The sequence below is a fragment of the Rhamphochromis longiceps genome, linkage group LG18 (genome assembly GCF_057381845.1).
Source record: "Rhamphochromis longiceps isolate RC_006_pf linkage group LG18, R_longiceps_female_GT1.1, whole genome shotgun sequence".
Classification (NCBI taxonomy): Eukaryota; Metazoa; Chordata; class Actinopteri; order Cichliformes; family Cichlidae; genus Rhamphochromis; species Rhamphochromis longiceps.
In genome coordinates this window covers 28,279,952-28,304,889 of record NC_140574.1, presented here as the reverse complement: position 1 = coordinate 28,304,889, position 24,938 = coordinate 28,279,952, and the positions used below count along the sequence as shown (strand labels likewise).

At 41.4% G+C, this 24,938-nt stretch overlaps 1 protein-coding gene across 3 annotated transcripts; it reads right to left on the bottom strand.

Moving 5' to 3' along the window:
- Positions 1-23,321, bottom strand: sugt1 (SGT1 homolog, MIS12 kinetochore complex assembly cochaperone). 3 transcript variants are annotated; one of them, XM_085388021.1, is made up of 13 exons: positions 23,193-23,321; positions 23,045-23,093; positions 22,259-22,349; positions 21,990-22,059; positions 20,431-20,501; positions 17,742-17,795; positions 14,452-14,480; positions 14,194-14,219; positions 13,813-13,909; positions 12,309-12,416; positions 3,446-3,536; positions 2,425-2,597; positions 1-751 (listed from the first exon to the last, which is right to left on the bottom strand). In XM_085388021.1, the coding sequence occupies exons 1-13, from the start codon at positions 23,204-23,206 to the stop codon at positions 650-652; spliced, it is 975 nt and encodes a 324-aa protein (XP_085244147.1). In that variant the 5' UTR covers positions 23,207-23,321; the 3' UTR covers positions 1-649. The 3 variants fall into 3 exon arrangements, with proteins under 3 accessions (XP_085244147.1, XP_085244148.1, XP_085244149.1); XM_085388022.1 differs by having other exon boundaries at positions 14,194-14,216; positions 23,193-23,320; XM_085388023.1 differs by having other exon boundaries at positions 23,045-23,090; positions 23,193-23,303.
- Positions 23,322-24,938: the final 1,617 nt, after the last annotated feature.

Sequence of the window (24,938 nt, the reverse complement as noted above, 5' to 3'; positions counted from 1 at the left end):
AAAGTTTGTGAGCCAAATCTTTTATTTACACCGAAGCTTGAATCCCACAGAGAGAGAGAGACCGGTGGCGAGCCAGACATGTCGCACACTTTCCAGATAAGTTGTTTTGCAGAGGACTGCTGTTTTTACAGAGTGCAAAAAAGAGGAGGAAAACAAAAAAAGCATGATCTGTGAAACACAATCAGTTGGTTTAAAGGTAGTGTTCACAAATGTTTTAGCAACTTTTTTATACAAGTACTAATATTGCAAAGTCACAGAAGGCTCCCAAATATAAAGGCTGTGAGTGATTAGGAGGGGCGGGGGGAAGTTGAAGTGAAGCGCGTCAATTTTAAGCCCGATCTCAGTTCCCTTTTGAGTTCATTGGCCTTTAAAAGAAATCAGGTAATGTTGATCATTCCTTTCAACAGATCATCTTAATTAACCGAATATATATTGCAGAGAAGAGGCCATATGTAGTTTGCTTGGGTGATGGTGGGAATGCTTGGCTCCCTGCACTTAGTGACAAACACGAAGAAGAGGCGAAGCAGTGGCCAGCCATGCAGGCTGCAGGGCGGCGACGACGAATCCCGCTGTAGCTCAGGTGGACAGATGTCAAGAAAGATGATGAACTGAGGTGGGGGAGGGGGAGTCATGGCGAAATAGGGGACGCTCAGAACTTCTTATACTCTGCATCATCGGGCGGTTTCACTTCCACTTTCTTGTTGGCTACATCTCCCCAGTTGGTGGTCAGGACCGTACCAGCTGACTCCATCTGCACAAAGAGGAGAAGTCACAGGTTTTCAGTAGCAGTTATGCAACACTTTCTCTCTGCTAGTGAGCCTCAGGTAAGTCCACTGCAGCACAGCTGAAGTACAAGGTGACTGGTAACCGTTTAACTTTTCATTGTCCTGATGTTTTGTAACAAGAACTCGTGTTTAAGATGTTTAAGCTAAATGCAGAAATGACAACTGATCACACCGAAGCACGGCTGGCTTCAGGCTGTATGCTGGAAATGACAGTAAATACTTTTTTCTCCAGCATCATGAGATCATATCGTTAATGAATGCCCATCCGTGCCTTCATCCATCAACATTTGGCTGCAATCATACACACTTCCTTCATTACACTTTAATACACGCTCATTAACGAGACAATCTGTTCCTGCTGCATCAATCAACCCAGTGTGTGTGTGTGTGTGTGTGTGTGTGTGTGTGTGTGTGTGTGTGTGTGTGTGTGTGTGTGTGTGTGTGTTCACTCAATATAATGAGAATTGTGTAAATAATTACTGATGGAGCTTTGCATTTTCATAGCACCGCTAAAGCTTTAACTAAAGAAAATGAGAGCATTTTTTTTTTTTAAATCTGGAACTTATTCTGATAATTGTTGCGAGCTCCCCCAATTAGATGTTTGTGTAAGTCTGTGGGTTGCTGTCAATTAGGCATGCTAGAAAACTAACAGTCAACAACAAAAGTTTATTTGAAGGGCCAAAAGTCAAATTTATAATTGTCTTGGTCAGTTCCAATTAATGATTTTGCTTTTTTGGGGGGCCAAACATCTGACCTGCCAATTACAATTTTGGGCCATTGTCTTTCCAAAACCTAACAGAGCTGAGCGAGTCTATACACGGACTGGAGGAACCAATGAGGTAGATCACTGGCATTCTTTAAAAACAGAAACAATACCCCAGTAATGCAAATGATCGGTTGAGGATCTACAGCAACAACATTGAAATATTCAACCGATTTTTTTTTCTTCAAAAGACCTGATATGTTATTTGCTAATTGGCCAACTTTACATCTAGTCTGGGTTAGTTAAGCCGTCCCAGAGCTGTCAGCTAGCATAAACTCTTAATTTCCTTCAACTGCTTCCAGAGACCAGAGCTCTGTGTTGTTGTCGGTCAGTGGAAAGTGTTTAAAATAAGATTTTTTTTTTAATTAAAAGAAAGAAAAGTGCAAAAAAAAAAGAAATGTTTTTCTGTTCTCTTCATGACTTTAATTCTGATTCAAAATAATAAATTATCATTAAATTATACAAATAACAGCACACATTAAAACAGGTTTTTACCTGTATTAATGTGTGCAAACGTAACACATTAGACTGCAAAAGCCTGTAAATATGATGTCCTGTGGCAGCAGCTAACAGATTGGATCGATTTAGGTTAAAAGTGTAACTGATTTAAAAATGAAACAGGAAGGGCCAGACGTGGGCTGCTCAGGCTACAAAGATTGAACTTATTGACCTCTGTTATGCGTCTCAGAGTCCACTTCAAATAAAAGGTGGCCATCTAGGCAGACACCAATACACCGATTCTACGATGGAGGCGGTGAGGAAGGAAAATTAAACCTTTCCTTTTAGAACTGAGAAGAGATCGTTTTTGCGACCACGCACGTGTACGACTGTTTTCAGTGTGAAACACGCGTAACGCAAGTTAAACATAATACTCACAAAGGATTTGTTCATGGCTCGTTTGACCTCGTCTGAACCGTCCGAGTAGATCTGCTGGAAGAGCTTGTTGAGTGCCGCGTCTCCCTCCACCTGCTCATTTTTCTCCTCCTCGTTTATCTCCACCACCAACTTGTCCCACTTGCAGGTGTAGTGGGACGATGTGGGGTACTGGTCTGATGAAGAAAGAAATCTTTAAATTCCATCAGAGCCCAAAATAAAAAGAGCTCACTGCTTTTGTGAAAACACTTCAAATGTTCATTAACATTTTTAATTAAATACGCTGACTTTTATCATCCAATCACAGCGCACAGACTCAACTGTCAGCTCGTAACCAATTTCACTCTCCTTGCCACCGAATCGTCCGACTTAGATGGCGAAGAATCCCATTGTGATTGGATTTCTATATTTTTCTGGATGCAATACACCCACCATAATCCCAACAAGAGATGGCGGGATGGGGGGGAGAGCAGGAAATGTAATCCAGACGCAGATTTACATAAATACAGCAGCAAAATGCACAGCAGACAGATTCAGGCCAAGTGTGGACAAACTGAGATGCAGTGCCATAAAAATAAAATGTCAAATATGATGTTTAAATGAAACCGCAGTCCAATTTAAAAGCAAGCGCTAATAAACAAGATGTCCAAGAGAATGAGCTGGAGGGAAAAAAAACAACATAGTTTGGCTCCCCACTTAACTTTTACTCCCCCTTCAAACACACACTTACATAAGTAATTAATCCTGTCAGTAATAGGAATGTGTGGGTTAAAATACTGAGTCATATTCCGCTGCCATACCTTTCCCTCTCACTGCCCACTTTCGCCGTCAGACTAATGAAAGACTCTAAGCAGGGCTCGACTGCCCACTCTCATTTTAGTGCAAAACAGACAAACACAGGAGCTTATATTGATCTTTGCAGAGAGAGGGAGAAATAAGAAGGGAGAAAAGGAGAGACACAGGAGAACAGTCTGGTGGTGGGAGGTGGGGTGGAAGAGGGCAAATGTCGAAGCTGCGGACTGACTTGGATTGAAGTGTTTGACGCTGGACTCGTGTCCTTCTCCCTCCAGCTTCTCCCATCTGACGGCTTCCGTCTTCTTCATCTTGATCTCCACCTGACGGAGGAGAAGAGGAGGAAGACACGAGAGGAGAAAAAGGGAGTTAACGATTCTTAAAAAGAAGCAAAAAGAAAGGAAAAAAAAAACGTTGTCTTTGGTGCGTAGCACGAAAATAACTCTTCCACTAAAGTGGCAGCTTAAAAGTTCGGGACATCAGATCATTATTGAGGCCGGAGAGACCGGCTTGTTCAGCGCCGCCGTCAACTTTGTGTGTGTGTGTGAGCGGGAGAGAGAGACACATCAGGGATATGCGGGGACACAGCTCAATCTCAAACCTCACTGACAGACATACTGCACTAACGAGATGCCTGTCAGCCAGAGGGGCCAGTGTGAGAGACGGAGCGTGGGGGGGAGGAGGGCGGGAGATCCTAATTCCACACAGCAGCATCTGATCCGAATCATTACACCGGGAGAACATGGTAGAGGAAGAAAACAATGAGGGGAGAGAGGACATGGACACATGCTTTTAACACTGAGCCACACTGACAGGGCACATAGCAGCAAGACACGCGAGCAGCAGCTCCATGCGTCCCCCCGCCTCCCACAAACCTTCCACACACACACACAGAGTCCACTTTCACCCATTAATGGCGCGTGTGTTTGATATGTGTGCATGTGAAAGACAGAGCTGGTGATGTCGGCGCAATTAAGGAACATTTCTGCTCTGCTAGGCGATGTGATTATTCATTTATGAGGGTGCCAAGAGAGGAGGTTAGGGATGGGGAGGCAGGGAGGCTGACTGACACGGACTGAGGTGTGAGCGAGGGGAGCAGATTGAGGGAAATGAGACAGTATGACCGCTGCTAGCTTCTCCGCCGAGGTGATGAGCTAGTGCGAGTGGCTTTACACTGATAGATCGCTTTGGTGTGTGTCAGCGCTTTCTGCTCCACAAAGGGCCTCGTGCACACGGCGAGGCATCTGTGCAGTGTCCGAAATTAACTTTTGGGCTCAGCTGCAAAGGGCTGAACAGCTTAAAAAAAACAAACAAACCCCAAACACAAGGTGTCCCCTGAGAATACAGGTTACTGCTGGAATAATTCATTGCCGTTTTAATCAGACCAGCCGGATTGTGCGAAAAGGGAGAATTCTTAATTTCTAGTACACCGTCTACTCACCCCCAGGTACTCGCACACACACAAGAGCTGGTATGCTTCAAAAGAAGTGCCTGTCAGAAAGTTTCTAAGAATTAAAAAGAGGTTCGCATCCCACAATTTCTTTTGGAAAAAAATGTCAATTTAATATTGACGCACGATTCAAGCGCCGATTCTGTTTTGTTACTTTCTTCACTTTTTGTCACTGCAAAGAATTGCAACAGTTTGAACATCTTCCAAGTGAAGTGAGGCAGCCTGAAAACGTGCATTGTTTTCGGCATATGCAAATTGCTCATTGTGTCTCGCCCCTCATCTCGCGCATGTTACGCAACCATCTGTGGAGCAGCTTAATCCTCGGGTTGGCATGTAACTCTTAATCAACTTATCAGTAGGAACATGAAGAGCTGTGCTGGGAGATATCTGATTCTCTCAAAAATCACAGCCGCTGTGACGCTGTGTGAAATAGAAAATAAAGACAGAATGAAGGCATTTGGTAATTATTTAAAAGCCCAAGTTTAATTAAAAACCGCACACAGAAAACATCTTAAAAGATCAAAAACGAGAAACTGTGTCATATTTTGAATTGTCTGCTGCCTTAATAATACATGTAAAATGTATTTTGTCATTGCATTGCTTAAATAAGCAAGACCTCCACAGAAAAGGACTTTCAACGTAGCTCCACACATGTTTGAGCCAACACGCAGTTTTGGCATTTTTACTTCTGTACACCAATCACAGACTTTCAGCTTTAACAAATAAAGGGACTGCCATCAATTTTCTGAGCATCCAAAAAGGTTTGCTTTTAGAAAGCATAGCTACAGTTATCCAGTGTGCATTTTTGTTTAAAAACTTCAATTTAGCGAGCTTCACTTCCAACACCGAGCGGAAACTTCACGCACTGTAAAAGCTGGATGATGTACTCATCAAATTAGCTTGTGTTTGCATTCTAGATCATTCTCGGATGGAGAACCGCGAACTTGCCCTCCACACTGCAAAACTAAAGCATGCTGAGTGCTACAGCTTTTCGTCTGCAAAAGGCTGCACACACACATGCACACTGAGACATCAGCTCCAGTTCACTGGAAATGCAGTAATTTAAGATCTACCAGTCATACATAATTTCCTCAAAAACACAAACATATGGCCAAAATGCAACGTAAAGAATTTTTAAATGATCCCGGAGATGTTTCTACGGTTATTTACTGAAGCTTGCCGATCAGTTAGGTTTTGCAAAAGCTCCCCACGGCATATTAAACACTTGTTTTTGACAGATCCACCTGCAGTCTGGGGCGTAGATGCCTTTTGAGCTCTGTTAGTGGTCTCGTGATGCTTTGAAGACTCGTGAGCACATCAGACCGTTAGTTCAAATCACCAATAACTGGTGTTCAGCCTGACACCGCTTTTGTAGCAGCACTAGTGACTCAAAGCAACTTGTAGTCTATTTAAAGACGTCTTCATCTTTTTTTTTCTTTTTTCTTTTTTTTTTAAATCATGTGATGTTTTTTGTGCAATCCAATGAAGGAGCGTCAAAAATACAGTAATCAAATTCTATCTGTCATTAAATTAGAAACCTATAAAGTTCTAAGTTTCTAAGACAGTGAAAGCAAAGGATCAAAGGCTGAGAGAATTAAATGTATTAACTTGGAATTACCAGACATAATATTTTTGTAGCGATGTGCATCGAATTGACAGTGTGTGTTTCCGTGTGTGCTCCTAGGACATACAACATTAATCTGCTGCCACATCTGCGTTTCCTAGCTTTTAAGGGACATGGCAGGCCAGGCGCAGTGTGTGTGTTTCTCTGTGTGTATGACAGGCTTGTAAAGGGATGTGACAGCAGAGCCACAATCAGGGGCCACCACCCACAGGACCCCAGAGGCTGGACTATACAATCCTGTACTACACAGATGCACACATGCTATTTACAGAGGGGCACTGAGGTCCCATGTCGCTTGTCACATGTGTTTGTAGCCATCGTCGCCCCCCCCCCCCCCTTCCTGCTAGGGGGCCGGCATCTTCTCCCTCTTTTTCCCCAGATGCCTGCGGATTTTGAAACAAGCTCGGCTAAAAAGGACACAAATGAAATACACATAAACGTTCTTCGACGTTGACAGGCGTGCAAATTAAAGAGGGGAGACGCCACTTTAGCCGTTCGCCCAAAAGAGATGAGTTTCGAGCTGAACGAAGGAGCGAGCGCTCATTCCGATACCGCTCGGCGTGTTTGCGTGCACGCCCACGTGTGCGCGTTAGCCGTCTGTTCTGATCAAACACACTGGTGTGTAATTGGCTCCCCGTTGTCGCGGTGACCCCTGCGGTTGGAATGTTTGCCGTGATGGAGGACAGGACGAGGTCGCACTGACGATAATGTGCTAGAGATGACACGCGCGCACACGTGCACACTTCAAATAGTTCCTTTAAATGGCACAAGTGTGTGGAAAGATTACTGTTCAGCCTCTGTCATTGTACCAGAGTGAGTGAGAGTGTGTGTGTGTGTGTGTGTGTGTGTGTGTACGCGTGCACACCCAGCTTAGCTTCCCCCTGCTAAGTTGTCTTTAAAGACAGCGGGGAGATGAAGCGTAAACACTGTGGAGCACAGAGTGCAGGGCAGCCTGTTACAGACAGTCAGACCGACCAACATTGGTTGTGAGTCAACAGCTCTGAGGGAAATGCAGTTCGTTTTTCTTCTTTTTTTAAACGCTCATTAGGGATGCATGCCAATCTGGAGAAACTTGATTTGCTGATGCCGTTGTTCATTTGAATGTTTTTATCCCCCCAGTGGCTTCCTGGCTTCAAAAGACGAAACGGCTCCAAAATATTTAAATGAGACATGCATCGAGAAAGCTGCTCAGTATTTCAGGGTTTTCTCACGCTGTCATGCGCATGGGCTCGCACACATCCAGTTTATAAAGAGTTAGGAGTTCGTATGCCATTTTAAACTTTTGAATCGCCAATGAGGGCTTATACTGTTGGAGTGATGTGTGCATGGGGAAGGGGGCCGTGTGTGCCCGAGGAGCCTACTGGACCAGGGAACAGTTGGGTCTTTGTGGGACAGCAGGAAGGTTTGAGAACACCCTCTCTTGTTATCCTGAAGGGCGGTGTTTGTGTTTCTATCCACACACACACGCACGCACACACACGCACGCACACGCACGCACACACACACACACGGAGAGAACGACAGAAGGTGTGTTTGTCTGTGAGAGAGCCATAAAGAAATTAGCAAAAGAAAAAGGAGGTAAATGAGGATAAAGGGAAAAAAGGCCTGAAAATAAAATAAAAAGACAGTAACAGTGGGTGGAGAGGGAGTCTAAGACCATCTTCAGCTGCGGTGTCTCTAAGACTGAGCCCTTGTTTAAGCTGCAACCCACGTGCACCTCTGGTATGCAGTGTCTGCTGTTGCCATGGAAAAGTGAGAAAGCGAGTAAGAGGAAATGTGGCTTTTTTTTGAAAGGGGGCAGTTTCTGTGCAGGTCAGCTTCTATTCGACACAGTGGAGCCAGTGGATATAATGCTCACAATACAGACATCACATATATATAGAGAGACATACAGGTTATGTGGTGCTCCATTTCTATGCTTTTTGCTTCTTTGACACCATACAGTATGTAATTCCAGCACCCACCGTCGTCTACTGCCCTTTCATTCCCCCTGTGGCCTTGCTGCAAAGTAAACTTAAATAACTCCCCTCATTGCTTTCAGGTGCGCTCTGGCTCAGCTTGCTTAAAGATTTTTGTTTTGTTTATATAATACTATATCTTGTGAGACAAACCTTTTTTTGATTCGTTTTTGCTAGTGAGATATATATATTTATATATAAGTATTGATCTAACAGACAAAAACAGGCTTAATTCGATCAATCAACTGGGGGCTGAAGAAACGAGCTGTGTGCATCAAGTTGATCTGTTTAAAAGATTCACTTGAACACATTAGAAGACGCCGCCTCTGTATATGCTGGAGAACGTCTCCAAGCCTCCTCCACAAGATACCTGGATGCTCAAAGCACTCTGGGTATACGCTGATCAGGCATAACATTATGACCACTGACAGCTCAAGTGAATAACACAGATTATCTCTTCATCGTGGCAGCTGTTAGTGATGGGCTATATTAGGGAGCAAGTGAACATTTAATAGCCAGAGTTGATGTGTTCGAAGCAGGAAAAATGGGTGAGGGTGAAGATTTGACAGAGTTTGAGACAAACTGATGCTGGTCAGACGCCTGGGTCAGAGCGTCTCTTGAACATTTCACACTTTCCGAACATTACCGATCTAATTCTGAGTTGCTCCTTTTCCAGTGATTTTGTTTGAGTTTGTTTGCTGGGTTTTATTTTTTGTTTTTCATTTGCTGGGCCTCTAAAATGGAAAATTTATAACTGTAGTTGTGTCACTTATACCAGAATTGCTTTGCAGCTTAGTCCTGTTCACAGAGAACAGGATTATACATCATGGGAGTGAGGTAGGTTCATCTCAATGGGTGACACCTTTTTACCAGGTAAAGTCAGACTTTTACCTTCTTGGGTGTATGTCACAAACGTTCCAATCCTATACTTGGATCGGCTATCTGCCCGACGCTGGACCAAAAAGCAATATCAGATATTCTAAGAACAAGCTGATGTGTTCAGTGCGCCGGTTTTCAAACAGCCGAGCTAACACAGCATCGAGGAAGCTAACAGCACAGGGTTTGACAGTGTGGATGTATTTCGCGCCTGCAATGCAAACAGTTTCTTTGTTTTTCCTTTTCTCTTTGAACAGGACAAAAAAAATGTGTGTTATTTTCTTCTTATTTATTTTTCATCTTGTTTATCGTCGATGTGTTTTCATCAACTTGATTAATATTTCATTTTACCTTTCTGTTGTGGGCTTCACTGCACGAGTGTATGTGAGAGCAGGAAAGTGAGGCCAACACACCCATAAATGACTCACTAAAAGTATAGACGCATCACCAAGGTCACAGACTTGATTTTCATTAGAGAAGGTCTTAAAAAGCAGGCTTTTTAAGTGCGCAAACTCCATTTAAGAAAAGGCTGTTAAATGACATCTTAACGCAGGTTTACACGTCTCTTAGCGTTCACTTTGTTCAGGTCATGCAATTTCCAACAGACATGTTTGCGTTCAAAATCCTCAAAGTTAGCTGACGTAGCTAAACATAGCACAGAGGCAAGACCAAGACCTGAGCAAAGCCCAGTAATTTGCATCAAACAAACAAGAGGCGGGGTTGTTGTGGAGTGTGTTCATCAAGCCTGAATGCAAACTTAATGATAATTGTATTTGGGGGAAGAAAAAATAAATAAATCACAACACGCTTCATCAGTGCTGTTCTGTCTGCTGATAAGACATTTATATAACGCCGATGAGTAGACTCATCTTTAGTATTCTAATCATCTGCATAAATACCATTTTCATTCCACCGCTCTCTGCTTCTGTAGGTGGCTTCGGTACATTTTGTTCATCTCTTTTTCATTTCCCATAAAGGTCAGCTACCTGCAGATGGAATACTTCGGAAGATTATAATTTTATCAACTATAAGCGATAAACTTTTTCTCCATGTCGAGTCTAACTTTGGTAAGTAAACGATGAGAGTCATTTCAATATCAAGTATTTAGCCACTTTTCAAATATGTAAGACTCACACGTTAAATCTAAAAGTCAGGAAAACTGATCAAAAAATGAGAAACTCAACTCTAACTGGCTGGGTAAAAAAAAACAAACACTCAAACTGTTGAGGTTCAAGATTCAGGCCAGAAACTTGTATAGTTCTATAATTTCTTTAGTATAAATTACATTCTGAGGAGCTGATTTCTTTAAACAAAATAACTTGAAAAAGGCAGCATCTACAGATGCTTCTTAAACAAGAGTCAAGAGAAAGAGCAAAGCTTGATGGAGTTCTGTATTGACAAGACCGGAATGATCAATGCCCTAAAAAAAAAAAAAAAAAAAAAAAAAACCAAATCCCCTCGTTAATGATGAAGAAAAAAAAAAAAAACAACCAACCAATCAAAACAAGTCACACAGAAGGCTGTCTTTTGATCTGCAGGCTAAAGCCTGACAGGGGTCTAAACCCTGAATCAGCACACACTCAGCCAGCACACTCATTAACCCACATCTTCTATAATATACACTAATTAGTCTATAGTAAAAAAGTGCCCTTCCTACTCATTAGGTCCATAATCACCTTAAAAAGGGTTGAGGAACTCCGCGCGTACAGCCGTGTGTGTGTAGGAGTGAGGATTTGTGCATATGTGTGAATCTCCTTTTAGCTGCACAGATGAACCGCAGGAGCCGCACTGTATACAGCCAGAGTGGATTTTCTCATTTCTGCTCCAGCTGCAGTGAGCTTTACCAGCATTAAGGAATTATAGGTAGCGACAGTCTACTTTATACTGCTTTAAATCACTGGAGAGATTAAGATGTTGATCTCAGAGTGGTAACCAAAGTAATGATCGGTCACAATTTCACTAAGCTGCTTAAACTCGCATTAGCACGCTTTTCCACGTTGCCTTTTTACTGCCATCTGACACCCGCTTCATTATCTTTTCTTTTTAATAAAGAAAAGTCTGAATCCACAGAAACCAACACGCCATCCGATGCATCTGCACTTCAGAGCAATAACAACATTTCTACAGCGTGCAGCATTACTACGTCCTATTCCCTTTACAGCGGCATAAAACGCGTCCCCCGACATGTTTGATAGTCTGCTGCTTTATTGTTGAGAGGAACTATTGGCGTGGCAGGGATAAACACAGTGCTCCCAATGATTCAGAGTAAAATTCAATGACTTTTCGTTGACTTTCAAAAACTCAGTGGAAGTGTTTCTATGACCTAAAAATGTTGTTTCTTCCTCGTTTGTTTGTGTTTTTGCTACTAAAAAAAATTTGTAAAGTGGCACACAGACTTATATTCTGCCAAAGTCGAGTCTGCTGTGTACAGAAAGCATCTCAAAGTATTTCCTGGATTCTCCGTGGCTTGAATACACCTTTTTAAAAATTCAAAAAGATTCCAGAAATGACCTGGCAATGATAAACTGTATTCTGGCAAGCACATCATCACCCCGTATGAGGCCATTTATCATCTCAGCTGTTTGAGTGTTGGTCAGCCGGGGTCACTGTGACCCCAGACTGGACAAAAAGCAAGCAGAATACACACGTCTCAATATTTTCAAAGTACATTTTACAGAACAATGGACCCTTAACACAACTGCAGGTCTGATACGTGTGGTCTGGTTCTGCTTCATGAATCGGTCTTGATTAAAAAAAGAGAACATTTAAAAAGTCTTTTAAACCTGTCAAAACACTAAAATCATTCTCAATGTAACTATGCACAGCTGCTACTGTTAAAAACAATGGTGGGAATTTTAAGTGTTTCCCCCACAAAGATGATATTTGACCCTTGACGACTGTTCTCGAACCCTTAATGACGGGTTTTGCCACCTCATTAAATTTCAACAAAGACATGGTTTGTTGACCATTGGGTTTTCCCAAGGGTAGCCCTAGTTAGAGATCACCCTCACCAAATTCTGATCACACGCAATCAATGTATGTTCTGAAGTCAGGCTTGAAATGTGACACAAACCACTCAGGGGGTAAATCTGTTTGTATTTTCCAAACTAAGTAGGTGTCCAAGGGGGAAACAGTTAAAGATTTTTTTACAGCACATTAACTCCGCTAGCTAAAGTTAAAGTGATACCTTAGTGGTGAGGATCTTGAAGCTGCTCTGTTGGGGGACAACAGGGTGTAGAAGGTGGAGGTTGAGGTTGTAGTTATCCCCTGATGGCAGCTGTATTGTGGCAGACATCTGAAGGCATCACACACAAAAGATATAAGTTATTTCCCTTTATATACTGGCATTAGCTTTGGTAGTATACAATTTGTGAAATATACACATATGACATGGTTTTAAAGGTAGGACCATGTCCACGAAGTATAAATAATAAATAAATATGGAACCATCTGCAAGTTGGAATTGTTGCATCAGTATACAGATTTTATGGCACAGCGATCCTTAGAAAAAAGAGATAAGGGGGGGGGGGGGGTCGAAGGTGTCAGAGTGTCCATGAGAATGATCATCTGATGTGGCTGGTGTGGCGGCCAGTAGTATCCTCAACCTGTCCCCCTCAGCCACACAGTGACGAGGGGGCATCAGACAGCTCCTAACGGCCTGTCACTCACTCAGGCAGGGTAGGTGGGCGGCTTGTTGTTTTAGAGGGACAGGGCTTCAGCTACGGCCCAAACCCTCACACTTCTAACATGCTCATCACTTGGCAAATGTGACACTCATGCAGTCTTGTACTTCATTCCTTTCGAATCAACAGCACACTGCCCCAGCAGTGTATTCAACTGTAATCTGCAACCTAACGCTTCACTAAAAGTGGACTTTTCTGATTTTGGACCCATAATGAATGAGGAAAAAAGAAAAAAAAAAATAGTTCACTGAGGATAAAAGCTTCGAAAGTTAGCTTAAGTTGCTTTTGGGCAATTCCATAAAACTATCAAAGCCTTAATATTCATTTCAAGTTGAATTCCTGCGCTGTCTGTAGGTATACAGCTTCTGCAAACGCAGTCACCAGGGAAAATAAATGGAACCGTCGCCTTTCATCTTTAATTTCTTTTGTATACTGACCTAGTAAAAAATATATGAACTTATCTGTAGTTTGCACCACGGAAGGAGCTTAACAAGTGACTGTGTGATTCGAAGCGAGTGAACAATTTCTTTTGAAATGGGGTAAATTCAGTTTGTTATTCTATTAGGAAAGACAAAGCTGTTCCCTGGGGTGCCCCACAGTTACCCCTCGGAGAGAGGGAAAGAAGGCAAAAGGCAGAAAGTAAAAGAGTAAGAAAGAGTAAGAAAGGGAGGTTGTCCCTAGAGGGTTCTGCAGCTGATCCTAGATCAGTTATGCCTTCCATCTATAGACAATTAGGAGGTTGGAGAAGCTGGGGAGGGTAAATTGTTCTTAGATCTGTACTTTGGGGGCAATGTTAACAAGGCACCACTGGAGGCATAGTTGGGTCCATGGGGAGTGTGTGTGTGTGTGTGTGTGTGTGTGTGTGTGTGTGTGTGTGTGTGAGAGAGAGAGAGAGAGAGAGACCCATCTAATGGGCCCCCCTGAGGAAACACCCAAGAGCTAACCCATCTCTGCTCCACACACAGAGCAAACAGAGACTCAACACAGCATTCAAGTGTGTGTTTATACCTCCTTTTCCATGAAGCTGACATGCACGCCATCCTTGGGTACATTTTTCACCATCACTGTGACAATGACTTGCGATTCTGTTTGGTACCAGTCGTGCCTGAAAGACAAACGATTAAAACACAAGAATTAACGGCACAGGAAGACTTATTTGAATTTGACCCCTTAATCCACTTATCGCGACAAAAATGGAGATTTCATGCATAATAATAATAATTTTAAAAAGCAGCCATCTTCATTAACATATATTTTCTGTGTACATGGGATTTACATTTTTATAAAGAAAGGGGCTGCTTTGAAGCACTGAGGCTCGGTTGAATATTAACTCTGTATAATAAATAAACAGCAATACCAGATAGGGCGTATTTACATTTGTGCACTTACTTCACAGGTGGAGCCGCTGGTGTCTGCTGGGTCATTCAGCCCACGAGACGAGATGACAATTAGAGAGGAGGACGTGGTGGGAAAGCAAATGGATGAGACAGAAAAGCACAGGAACGAGGAGGGGGGGTGAAAAAAAGCCATAACAACAACAACAAAAGAAGCTTAGTATGGCTTCCTTGTTTGAAGCCAAAGCGTGGACAAAGCCGTGCTGATGCTGAGAGCAACAATGCCCCCAGGTGGCCTCAAAGAGAAACTCACCGTGTTGACGTTGTTGTTTTGTGTCTTATCTGTAGAGGGAAAAAAGGAAAAAAGGTGGGCTTTCAGCTCGAAACATTTAATACACCCATAACTGGCTTCACTGATCTCTGTTAAAACATGACTATTAGATTACTGGATAAGAGCAGAGGTTCCAGCGCCAATTTTAAATGTATCTATAGGTGAATAACGGACAATAGGCACAACACAACATAAACAGACACACACATACACTCTCTGAGCCTCTCCACCAGTTTGTTTACTGGTCTAGCCACGCCCATTAAAAGCCCTGTGAGCCAGAGCGAGCCCAAACACCGTTTACCAGCATGCTGTCATACATTATTCACAGACTTCATTACATAGATAGATGAGATGATAGGAGGCGTGTTAATGTTGTCTTAATGAGGTCGAGCTTGAAGTGACAAGGAAGGGGGGGCTGCTTGTGTGCGACTGTGTGTTCTGATGCATGCGGGGTTCCACATGTGATGGAATAACCAGGTGCTGTGTGTGTGTTTGCTCGCAGTAAACACAGTCACCAGGAAAAAAAAAAGAAGAAAAAAAAGAGGCTGTTCCCGGTGTGAGCAGTAAGAGTGTGTGTGTGTATGCTGTCTGCAAGCCGGCTAATCAAAGAGGCTGGGTCTCATCGGGGGCTTTCAAACATCAGTAACGTTAACTCTGATGAATCACGCACTCCTGGGAGTACGTATGCACGCGGGTGTGAAGCGTGTTTGTCAAAACTCATGCTCTTGTTTACTTGAGATGATCCAGAGGGCCCAGGCATCAGCAGCAAACAGAAACACACCACGCAGACATGGCATGCATCTTTTATTGGACTAAGCAGCTCAGCCTCCACCACTGTGAGCGCATACTGTAGATCCGTGGACGTGTGCGTGCTCATTTGTTTGATCAGATGGGCTGATCTGCTCCCTGACTGTGCCATTTAGCTGCGCGTTTGATGGCAGGCAGTAAATAGGATATACTGCACAAGTTAAAGTTTGCAAGTCTGAAGCTTGTTTGAACTAAAAGCACCCCAGGCAATTTTGTTTACTTACATTTAGGGTGTTACAACACAGATTCCTCCCCCCACAACTTCAGATGCATTATTACTGGTCAAAGTTCCATAAAACTACAGTGTTGTGCAAAAGTCTTGAGCCCCCTATAATTTCTTTATATTTTGCTACAAATAGGTCCAGTCGTTCACTGAAACATGGAAACCTTCACTGAAAAAGGCAGCTTTATTCTTCAGCACAGCCTGAACTCGTTTTTTGTCATTTCTGTAAGTCAGTAATGTTGAGGTTTGGGCTCTGGGGAGGCCAATCCATGACTGACAGTGTTCCACTGTGTGTTTTTCTATCCAGCCATGCTTTTACTGCATTGACAGTGTGTCCTGCTATACAATGAAGCTGTTGTCAATCAAATGCTTTCCAGATGTTACTGCATGGGGGCTCGACATCAAATAGTAATTTTCTGTGTTCATAATTATATGAATATTAAGCAGATTTCCAGATGATTTCCACAATGATTTGAATCATTTGATTCAAAAAAATTTGAGAAATTTGATTTGATTTCCACATCTTTCAGGTCCTGTGTCAGGTCTTTTCCTATTTCTTCCTATTTCTACTTTTTATCTTATCTGTTTTTAATCAAACACACAAAACACACTGTGCACACGATGACAAGTTTTCTGACAACAGCTCTTCAGGATTCACCTTGTTAGTGTGAAAATGCCAGACTGTGTTATCATTGGCATTTTCTGAAGATTCAACTAAAGAAATGGAAATAAAATGTGTTTTTGTTACAGAGTCCTAATGGCAAAGTGCGTACAGACTAGGGCTGCCACAAATGATTATTTTGATAGTCGACTAGTCACCGATTATTTTTGAGATTAGTCGACTAATCAGATCATGCATCCATTGGACGTAAAACATACAGCTTATTGCACCAGCATGCATCTGCTCTTATAGAACTATCATTAGCCTACAGCTTTAAGTGTTTAAGGTATGTGCTAACTAAAAATAAAGTTTCGGTGAAGTTTAATAAGTAAGGGAGAGTTTAATAAACTCCTTGCAATCTAAAATATAACGGGACACCGGAGTATATTCTCGAGCATCTCACTCACACTTCTGATAATCAGCTGTCTGTTTGACTTTTATTCAGCTGTGTAAAAACTATAACTTTAATCTCAGCCAAACCGATTTACTCAGGAACAAATAAAATACTAAAAAAAAAAGCCAACAATAACATTTTTAAGTTATCTAAGTGACTTATATATGTTTAACCTGAGTAGCGAAAGACGGCGGTGGGTTTGAAAACGATTTTCCGGGAGTCCGGTGTTCTCACGGGCTCTAGCGAGCCTTGCCCCCGGCTAGCTATCGAGCTAGTGGGTAACAGACGTCTCTGAAAACGTCGGAGCGCTTTTGAAAATATGTGGTGTCTTGATAAACTGAGCAGATATTTGAGGTTTACACAGCTACATTCTCGCCTGAAAATATGTTAAACGTTTATTTTGTGACCCAGAAAGAATAATAAGAGTAATATTAAAACTAACTAGCTGCCGCCATTGTTGGAAACTGAGCTGGGCCGCGCTATGAATTCTGGGACACAGCTTCTTCTTCAGGGTTTAACGGCAGCTGGCATCCTTGTGCATGCAGTGCTGCCATCTTCTGTTTCAGTCCATTATTACACTCTTAAATCCTGCTACTTATTCCTGCGTCTTTTGTGATCTTACAAAGCTTCAAACGACGCGTCGACTATTAAATCAGTCGTCGACGATTTTGATAGTCGACGTAATCGTGACTACTCATGGCAGCCCTACTACAGATAATTAAAAATACTTGCAGTGACCAGTGCTATCCCTCAGCCTCTTAGACGATGCACCTATAATATCAATTTGAAAATCCTATATTGCCTCGTTCTCGAGTTATTGTGTTCACAATCTTGGGTGCTCATGCCACCCGCCCACCGGGGTGACGACAAACCCCATCAGCCTTTTTTGGCTGTGGGGTTAAAATTGCTCTTTGCCAAGTTGTCTGTTATGTGTAGATATGTCACTGCTTCATGCCTTGATTTAGATGCATTTTGCATGTGTAAAAGATTCACTGGTCAAGTGTTAGCTTGAAAGAATAAAACCTGATTCTTCTGAAAATTGTTAGGTACAAGGAGTGGACTGAAAATGAGTGAAAAAGTAGCCAATGTCCAAAGAGAAACTTTGAAAGACTTTCAGAAAGCCTGATGAGCCATTGCAAACAATGGCTGGATTAAGACTTTTGCACAGTACAGAGAGAGCTACTTACTTTCCATCATCTCCTCACACCGCTTGATCCAGACCTCAAAGGTTTTGTCAGAATCTGCAAAAAAAGAATAAACACTCTTACATGTTTAACACTAAGTAAACACTGCAACACAAAAAGTCATTACGAAAACACATAACTGCATCAGTAGCTGGTTACTCAAGTCTCAAGTGCTTTAAAGAGGACATGAAACACAACACATAGAAAGGCTAATTTATATCACAGTCCTCATTCATAAAGTGCTTTACAAAACTGAACATTACAGCTAACAGGTGGACTTTCCCGATCACTTTTGTGCTATCCGCCCTTGGTGCTGTATGTGCTGTATGTAATCCCTTAAAATGATTTTTATTGTTAGTGTCCTTATTTTCCTCTGAGCCATCAATTCCGTCACCTGTTAGTTAACATAAACTAAGTCTATTAGCCGCACCAAACCAACCACGTGACATAACGTTTCGTACTGACTGAGGATGGCGCTACACGTGTTCTCAAAACTTTAACTTTAAGCACTTATTTCTTAAATCCAGCTTCACAGACAGAGTTACATCTATGTCAGTTTTTGAGAGCAGGGCTCCGTGAGTTAAATTAGCCTTTATGTGTGTAGCATTTCATGTCCCCTTGAAGTAAAGGCCAGTCAAGGTTGAAGGTATTCGTTTCAAGGCATTTCATCTAAATCAGGAAATCACTCATAATCTGACCTGGTAAGCAGATGTCCAAAAACACTGTACATGCCTGAAGAAGGTAGTTGGAAAATAAAGTTCTTGCATCACAGCAATGTTTGTTTGTTTTTTTGTTTGTTTTTAACTGTGCATTATTTTAAGTCTTTCTTCATCTCCCACTGATTTACTTCTAAAAACAAATTCACTAACTGCTCCTTGAAGACACTCGGGCAACTTGCCAAACTGCCACTAAAGCCCTAATCAGTCAATGCTCCATAATTTCACCTGTGAGAAGCACAATGACAGCTTGTACTGCAAGGAAATATTTGTGTACAATGTGCTTATCAAACACTGAAGCCTAACTAACATTAATGCTTTAGTATCACTTTATTCACACTATGCAGGCCAGCTATACTTAACTGACTGTATGCTGGAGAAGTTTAATTATTCTGGAACATTCCTTCCCATGTAAAGACTTTACTTGCGTGGGGTGACCAGCTAAATCAATAGTGGCCGACTGGCGACTGAGTTTAGCATAATTAAATTTTTTTTTTTTTTCATATGAAGTCCAACTGAAGGCACCGAGTTCATTCATAAAATGAGAGACAGCTAAACATATAGTCCTGTTATACATTTGTCACCAAGTACTGGGAAAATACTTGTAAAATAATGTGCAGCCGATCCAATTCCCAAAATGTTCAAGCACTCTTTTGGAACAGTGTTAGTGGGATTATTGCAATACTGGAATTTGGAAAAAAAAAATACACCACAACTCTGAGGACATGTTAGATTTAGATTTAAAAAAGACAAACCTGAGACAGTGAAGTACACTTGCTTTAAGACTTCTAAAGGAGGATCCAAACAGGAAATGTTTGGCCTGTGAAGTATGCCTTGTAGCTGACGTTTGGTCACTAGCAGTCATTCCAGGTACTGGTCATCAAGGTAACCCCTAAATTTATTACTAATCTGTCATATGTCCATCAACGGGATCCTTTGTTATTCGATCTGTTGCCTTAAAGTTGAGAATAGTTTAACACAGGACAAGCCACCTCATGTTGCCAGCAGTTATTTCACCAGCCATGGCTTTAAGTTACTGGATGTCACTGACACTGACTGTCTGTGGTCTGTGTAGTCACCTCCTGTATGTACACCTCTTTAAGATGGTGTATTGGTCTAGAAGCCCCTGAGACTGAAAAAAGAAAAAAAGAAGGAAAAAAAAAAAAGCCCAGTACTGTGTGTTAAGGACAACCGTCAGACGCCATTCACAGCACTAATACGTAGCACTAATACAGTTCTCATGGTGGGTTTTCATTTGATTTACTGCGTTGGGCAAGCACAGGTGATACCACTGTAATGCCTGTTAATGCTAATGGTTTCCAACTATTCCACTGCTCTCCATGTGGTAACGACATGCAAAGATTTGGAGCAATGCATCTGCAAATATGTTGAACTACCCAAGCACCAACTACACACATGTGAAGAACACGCAGGCTTTTCTAATGTAAAAACTGAATGGAGAGCGGGGAGTTTGACCACATCATCGAATTACAGTCTACATCCAAGCCTACTCAGACTTGACATTCTGTATTCAAATGGTCATCACTTTGTTATTTTATCTGTATGAAACTGTCACAGTTTCATAACTGTCTGTCACAAACCGCAAAATAATGCTGCTGTTATGGTAAGATTACAGTAACCTTGACCTCAGATGACCAAAACCTATGCAGTTCATCCATAAGACCAAGTGATCATCTGTGCCAAATACGAGAGAAAAAAAAAAGGAAAAAAAAAAGAGGTTTGTTCTCCAGAATGTGACGCATGGATGTAAGATGTCCAAAAACATAATGCCTTTGGCTAAGGTGGTCGTCACTGTGTAAGTCATAAAAAAAAAAAAAAGCCCTAAAGATAAGGCCCAAAATTTAGCCATGAAAACAATGAGGAGAGCAAAGTGGACAGGACACTGCTGCGAACAGTAGTTGGTACACAGTGGAATTAAGGAACCTGCACTTGAGGCCAAAATGAGCTGCACTCACCGTCCAGTTGGTGTCCCTGAGTGAAGGCTGCATGCGCTGACTCATAGTTGTTCAGGTGATATTCGGCTATTCTGCAGTTGGGTGAGAAAAACATGCCACATGAACTTAGATCAGACAATCTTGGAAAAATAAACGCAGCTTTATCTGACAAACAACATCTGTATGATTTACCGTGTTAAAGCAAAATGTTTTGGTAGTTTTTGTGGATTAACTTCTGAGGAAGCGCAGAAATCAGACTTTTTACTAGTATAACTTTAAAAGTTTCCGACAATTCTTACATTGCAAGGCGTAAAACGTTAAGTTTTACATAATGCAACCACACCAAACTTATATTGTGACCACGTAATAAGAACAATAAAGAAAAAAAATATAAAACATAGTTACAAATTGCTTTACAAAACATGATAAATATATAGAAACAAAGAGGCAACAAATTAAAACAAGGCATAAAATCTGAACATGCTGTGTGAATAACAGGTTAATAAACACAACAAAAAGAAATAATAAAGGGGCAGTAAAAATAGATTTTCTATGAAAACACTCAAACACCTATGTAATGAGGGTATTGTGGGAACCGTTAGAATTGTCTGACCCGACAAACGCAGCCAGTCGCTCAATTAATACCAACCAACTAAATCGACAGTGCGGGTAGGATGAGCCCATGCATGGTTTTAAAGTAACAACAAATACAACTTTAATAAAAGCTTCAAATCAGCTCAACTTTAAATCACTTTGTCTTGTCTCTGTGAATTTGTTTTGAATGAGATGAAGGCGGGTGACTGAATTTTGTCTGAGACCCGAGTAGAGTGGATTACAATAGTTCAAACATGATGAGACGAAGGCCAAGATGACTCCTCCAAGGCCCGCTTGACATGAAGAATGTGAAAAAGCACGACAGTACGACCTTGGTGACTTGTGTGTCAAAACAAAGCTTTAACTGAAGTTTGTTTGATGGACGAGGACAGGTTTTCAAAATTTTCCTTTATGTTAGAGGTCAGGTTTGGGGTGTGGGGGGAGCACTGAACAAAAGGCCTTCAGAATTGAAATCACTGAGCTGAAAGACATTTTGTGACAACCGTCAGATAACATCAGAAACATGAGCCATACACAGCATGTTTCATCCCATCTTGTCAATAAAGCTGGCTGTGCGTTTGTGTCAGAAGGGATAATTTTTTAATCAATTAAACTATATGTTTTAATTATTATTTTTGTTACCTTTTTTTTTTTTTTTTTTTAAAGTGGTGAGATGAACATATCAAACGGTGAATGAAGTGCAGTCTAAACTGAGCTAAACATCTGCATGCCAGGGTGGACCCCTGTGGGTTAGGTTGGTTATTCTGAATAGGCCATGGATGTGAGGAAGGCCCACAGTGTTTTTTAAGCTTTTCTTGTAGTGTAAAGTATATTTGTACATTGCTTTTAAAACTAACCACACCTGCGAGCACTATTTGGGGATTGTCCTCACTTGCCATTTTGCCCCTTTTAGAAAATTTGACCCTATGGGTGGTCAGTCAGGCTAGAAAACTGCTATGTAAAGGCGTGCATTTCACAGTCCATACCCTGTGCGCATGAAAGCAAGGGAGAGGCTGGGTTTTAGCTGTTGTGCTTTCTTGGCGTCATCAGCAGCACCTGTGGACACAAAACAAAAATAAAAAAATTACTATGTTTCTTTATGCAGTGCATATGTCCAGGCTAAGTCACATGCAATGTAAAACCTCAAAAGCTAAACAACAGGTATTTGTAATGCTCACATAATGTTCATGCACTTCATAATACATCAAAAATGCTATTAGTGTGGTCTGTTTCCACATGTGCTGTGCAGACTTACAGCTGTAGTTCTTGAGCAGTATGTGGGCATAGGCACGCTGACAAAACCACTCAGCGTTGTCTGAGTCTCCTTGTAAGGCCTCGTTAAGCTCCTGAAAATAATAACGAGGTTGCTATTATTGTATAAAGGGCTTAAAATCGTGTTTTCAGCTTCAAGAATTGTGGCAAGAAAAAAACTTCTAGAAAAATGCTTAAATCGAAAGTAGCGCTGTTATGCATCTGCAACTTTCACTTTCGCAGTCGGATATCTTTACAGAACAAGCAGTTCTCCGTAAATCTATTCGAATCTGTGTTATTCCTGCAAACTGTAATGATTTTCATAATACTGCCCCGGTTAGTCACATAAATAACCGCAGATTCACCAGAGGCTTTTAAAACAGCAGAAATAAACTTCACTGGTTTAGTCTGTTCACAGTTGACACAACTTCATGTCAGGATGACAGGGCTAGTATCCAGCAAGCAGACTATTTCGAGCTAACGTTATGTAGTAATACCTCCTCACGCATGAGACATATTTAATTCTTAATGGTATTAAAGAAACAGGTGACCGTTTGATATGATAACGAAGCGATTCTGGGATTACTTTTATTCATAACTAAATAGGGCTAGCAAACACGTTGGCTAACTTCGCTAGCTTGTTGGTAATATCAGAAACACAAACACCACGGGTATTGCTCAATTTCCTTTCTAGAGTAAGTCCACTGAATTTAACGTTAAATGGACATCCTGCAAGAGCCACCGTGCATCGCGCAAACTTGTTTGTGGCTAACTGAGACTAGTGTTTTACCTGCAGAGCTTTCTGTGGATCTTCGTCAATGAAGCTATCGGGGAAGCTGCTAAAAGCAACAAAAAAGCAAGTTAGCGTTAAATAACCGAAAGAAAAGAAATGTCTGCTGCTATAAGAACAGTTCATTGATAGATTTCGATGAACTTACCGTTCGGTTGCCATCTGCTTCTGTGGATGTGCACTGTTTCTGGAGTGACAGGAAAGTTCTAGATGTGGAGACTACGAGAAACGTGATAGCGGTAACAGTTACAGCTCAAACACAGCAGAGAGCCTGTCAACATCCGGCTGCGCACAGCTCATACTGCCTCTACTCCCCCTAAAGGCCCGGAGGAGTTATTGCAAAATAGCGATAACTTCTTTTTGTTTGTTTTTTTGTTTTTTTAAGGAGACGATTTTCTGGACAGCGAATTAGGCCGCAGATCTGTCAAAGAATAGAAACGTTTAAATTGAAACTGGGTACGGTCAGCCACCAACAAATTTATAATACCATTAATGAAAATAAAAATGGGGTTAATATAATATAAACACAAAAGACTAAGACTTTCTCAGACTGTCAGGACACATAAATGATACAATATATCAAAGAATTACGGAGACATGGCTAAACTCAGTCAGACTTCAGTCAGACTTCCTGTGAGAGCTGTGGTACAATGAACCTATTATGTGAGCACAAAAATGTCCAGTGATTCATTGGGAGGATGAAATGCTCCAACATCAGCTGGATCTGTAATCAGACAGAGAACAACGGAAATAAGACAGAGAATCGGCTGTGGGTTGTAATGTTGACAAATTTGTGTTGCACGTCTCTTTAAGGAAATAATGCAAGACTGTAAAAGACATCCATTCTAGGTAGTCGTGTGCATTATTAACGTTCACATCTGGAAAACAAGGGGTAAAGTAGCTATTTGATCAAAAGATAACTACCAGTTACACTGCATGTGTTTAAAAATATTGTTGCTGATCTCAGGAGGAGGAAAACATTTGGACTGAAGAATACTCCTCTTCCCTGGGACATTTTAAGTATTTAGTGTTATCTATCCTTGTACATGCTTTATGTATGTGTAACATGTAACATCCTGTTGCGTATGTCCACAAAGACCAGCAGGTCAACTGATCACAGCCGGTACACTAAGAAAATCTGCTGGAGCTCACAGAAGAAATTATTGTGAGTTCTCATTCTTTTCCCCACACTAAACCTCTACAGTGGATTTTGGGGTTTCCCCATGTGCAGAATCCACTTTAACCCTCTCGAGGCAGGCAGTGCCAATTTGAAACAGTTAAAAACTAACAACCTGATTACCCCACATACACATTTTATGAGTTTTTTTTACTCAGAAGTACCACTGCAGGACTTGGTTGTGCATTAGCAACAAAAAGTTTAATTTGAGCCTGAGAGGGTTAACCCCTGACTGTACACATTTTCTTGTTTAGAGGAAAAGTCACCCTCTACACTGCAGGCAACACAAAATAAACTTCTTCTTTTTCTATGTTCATGTTCTGCATACTTGATTCAAGTTGAATACATTCATTAGAAATAAAATTTAGATCAGGAATTATATAATAAAGACTGCATTGCCATGTACTACTGTCACTTTATTATATTACTATAGCTCAGTTAGCTTTGCACAAAAATATCTGGTTTAGAAATGTCCTCCAAAGAGCTACTTTACTTTGAGTACATTTCAGAGCCTGTACTTTTCACTTCTACTTGAGTAAAGAAGTCAAATCAGTACTTTAACTTTTACCAGAGCACTTTTTAACAGAGGTATCTGCACTTCTGCCACCTCAGATTAGCACCATTGGTATGTTAAAAAGACTGGTGGTCGCCATTTGCTACCCCTAAGCCACCTACAATCTCCTCAATGGTATCAATTTGAAAAGCCTATGTGACATT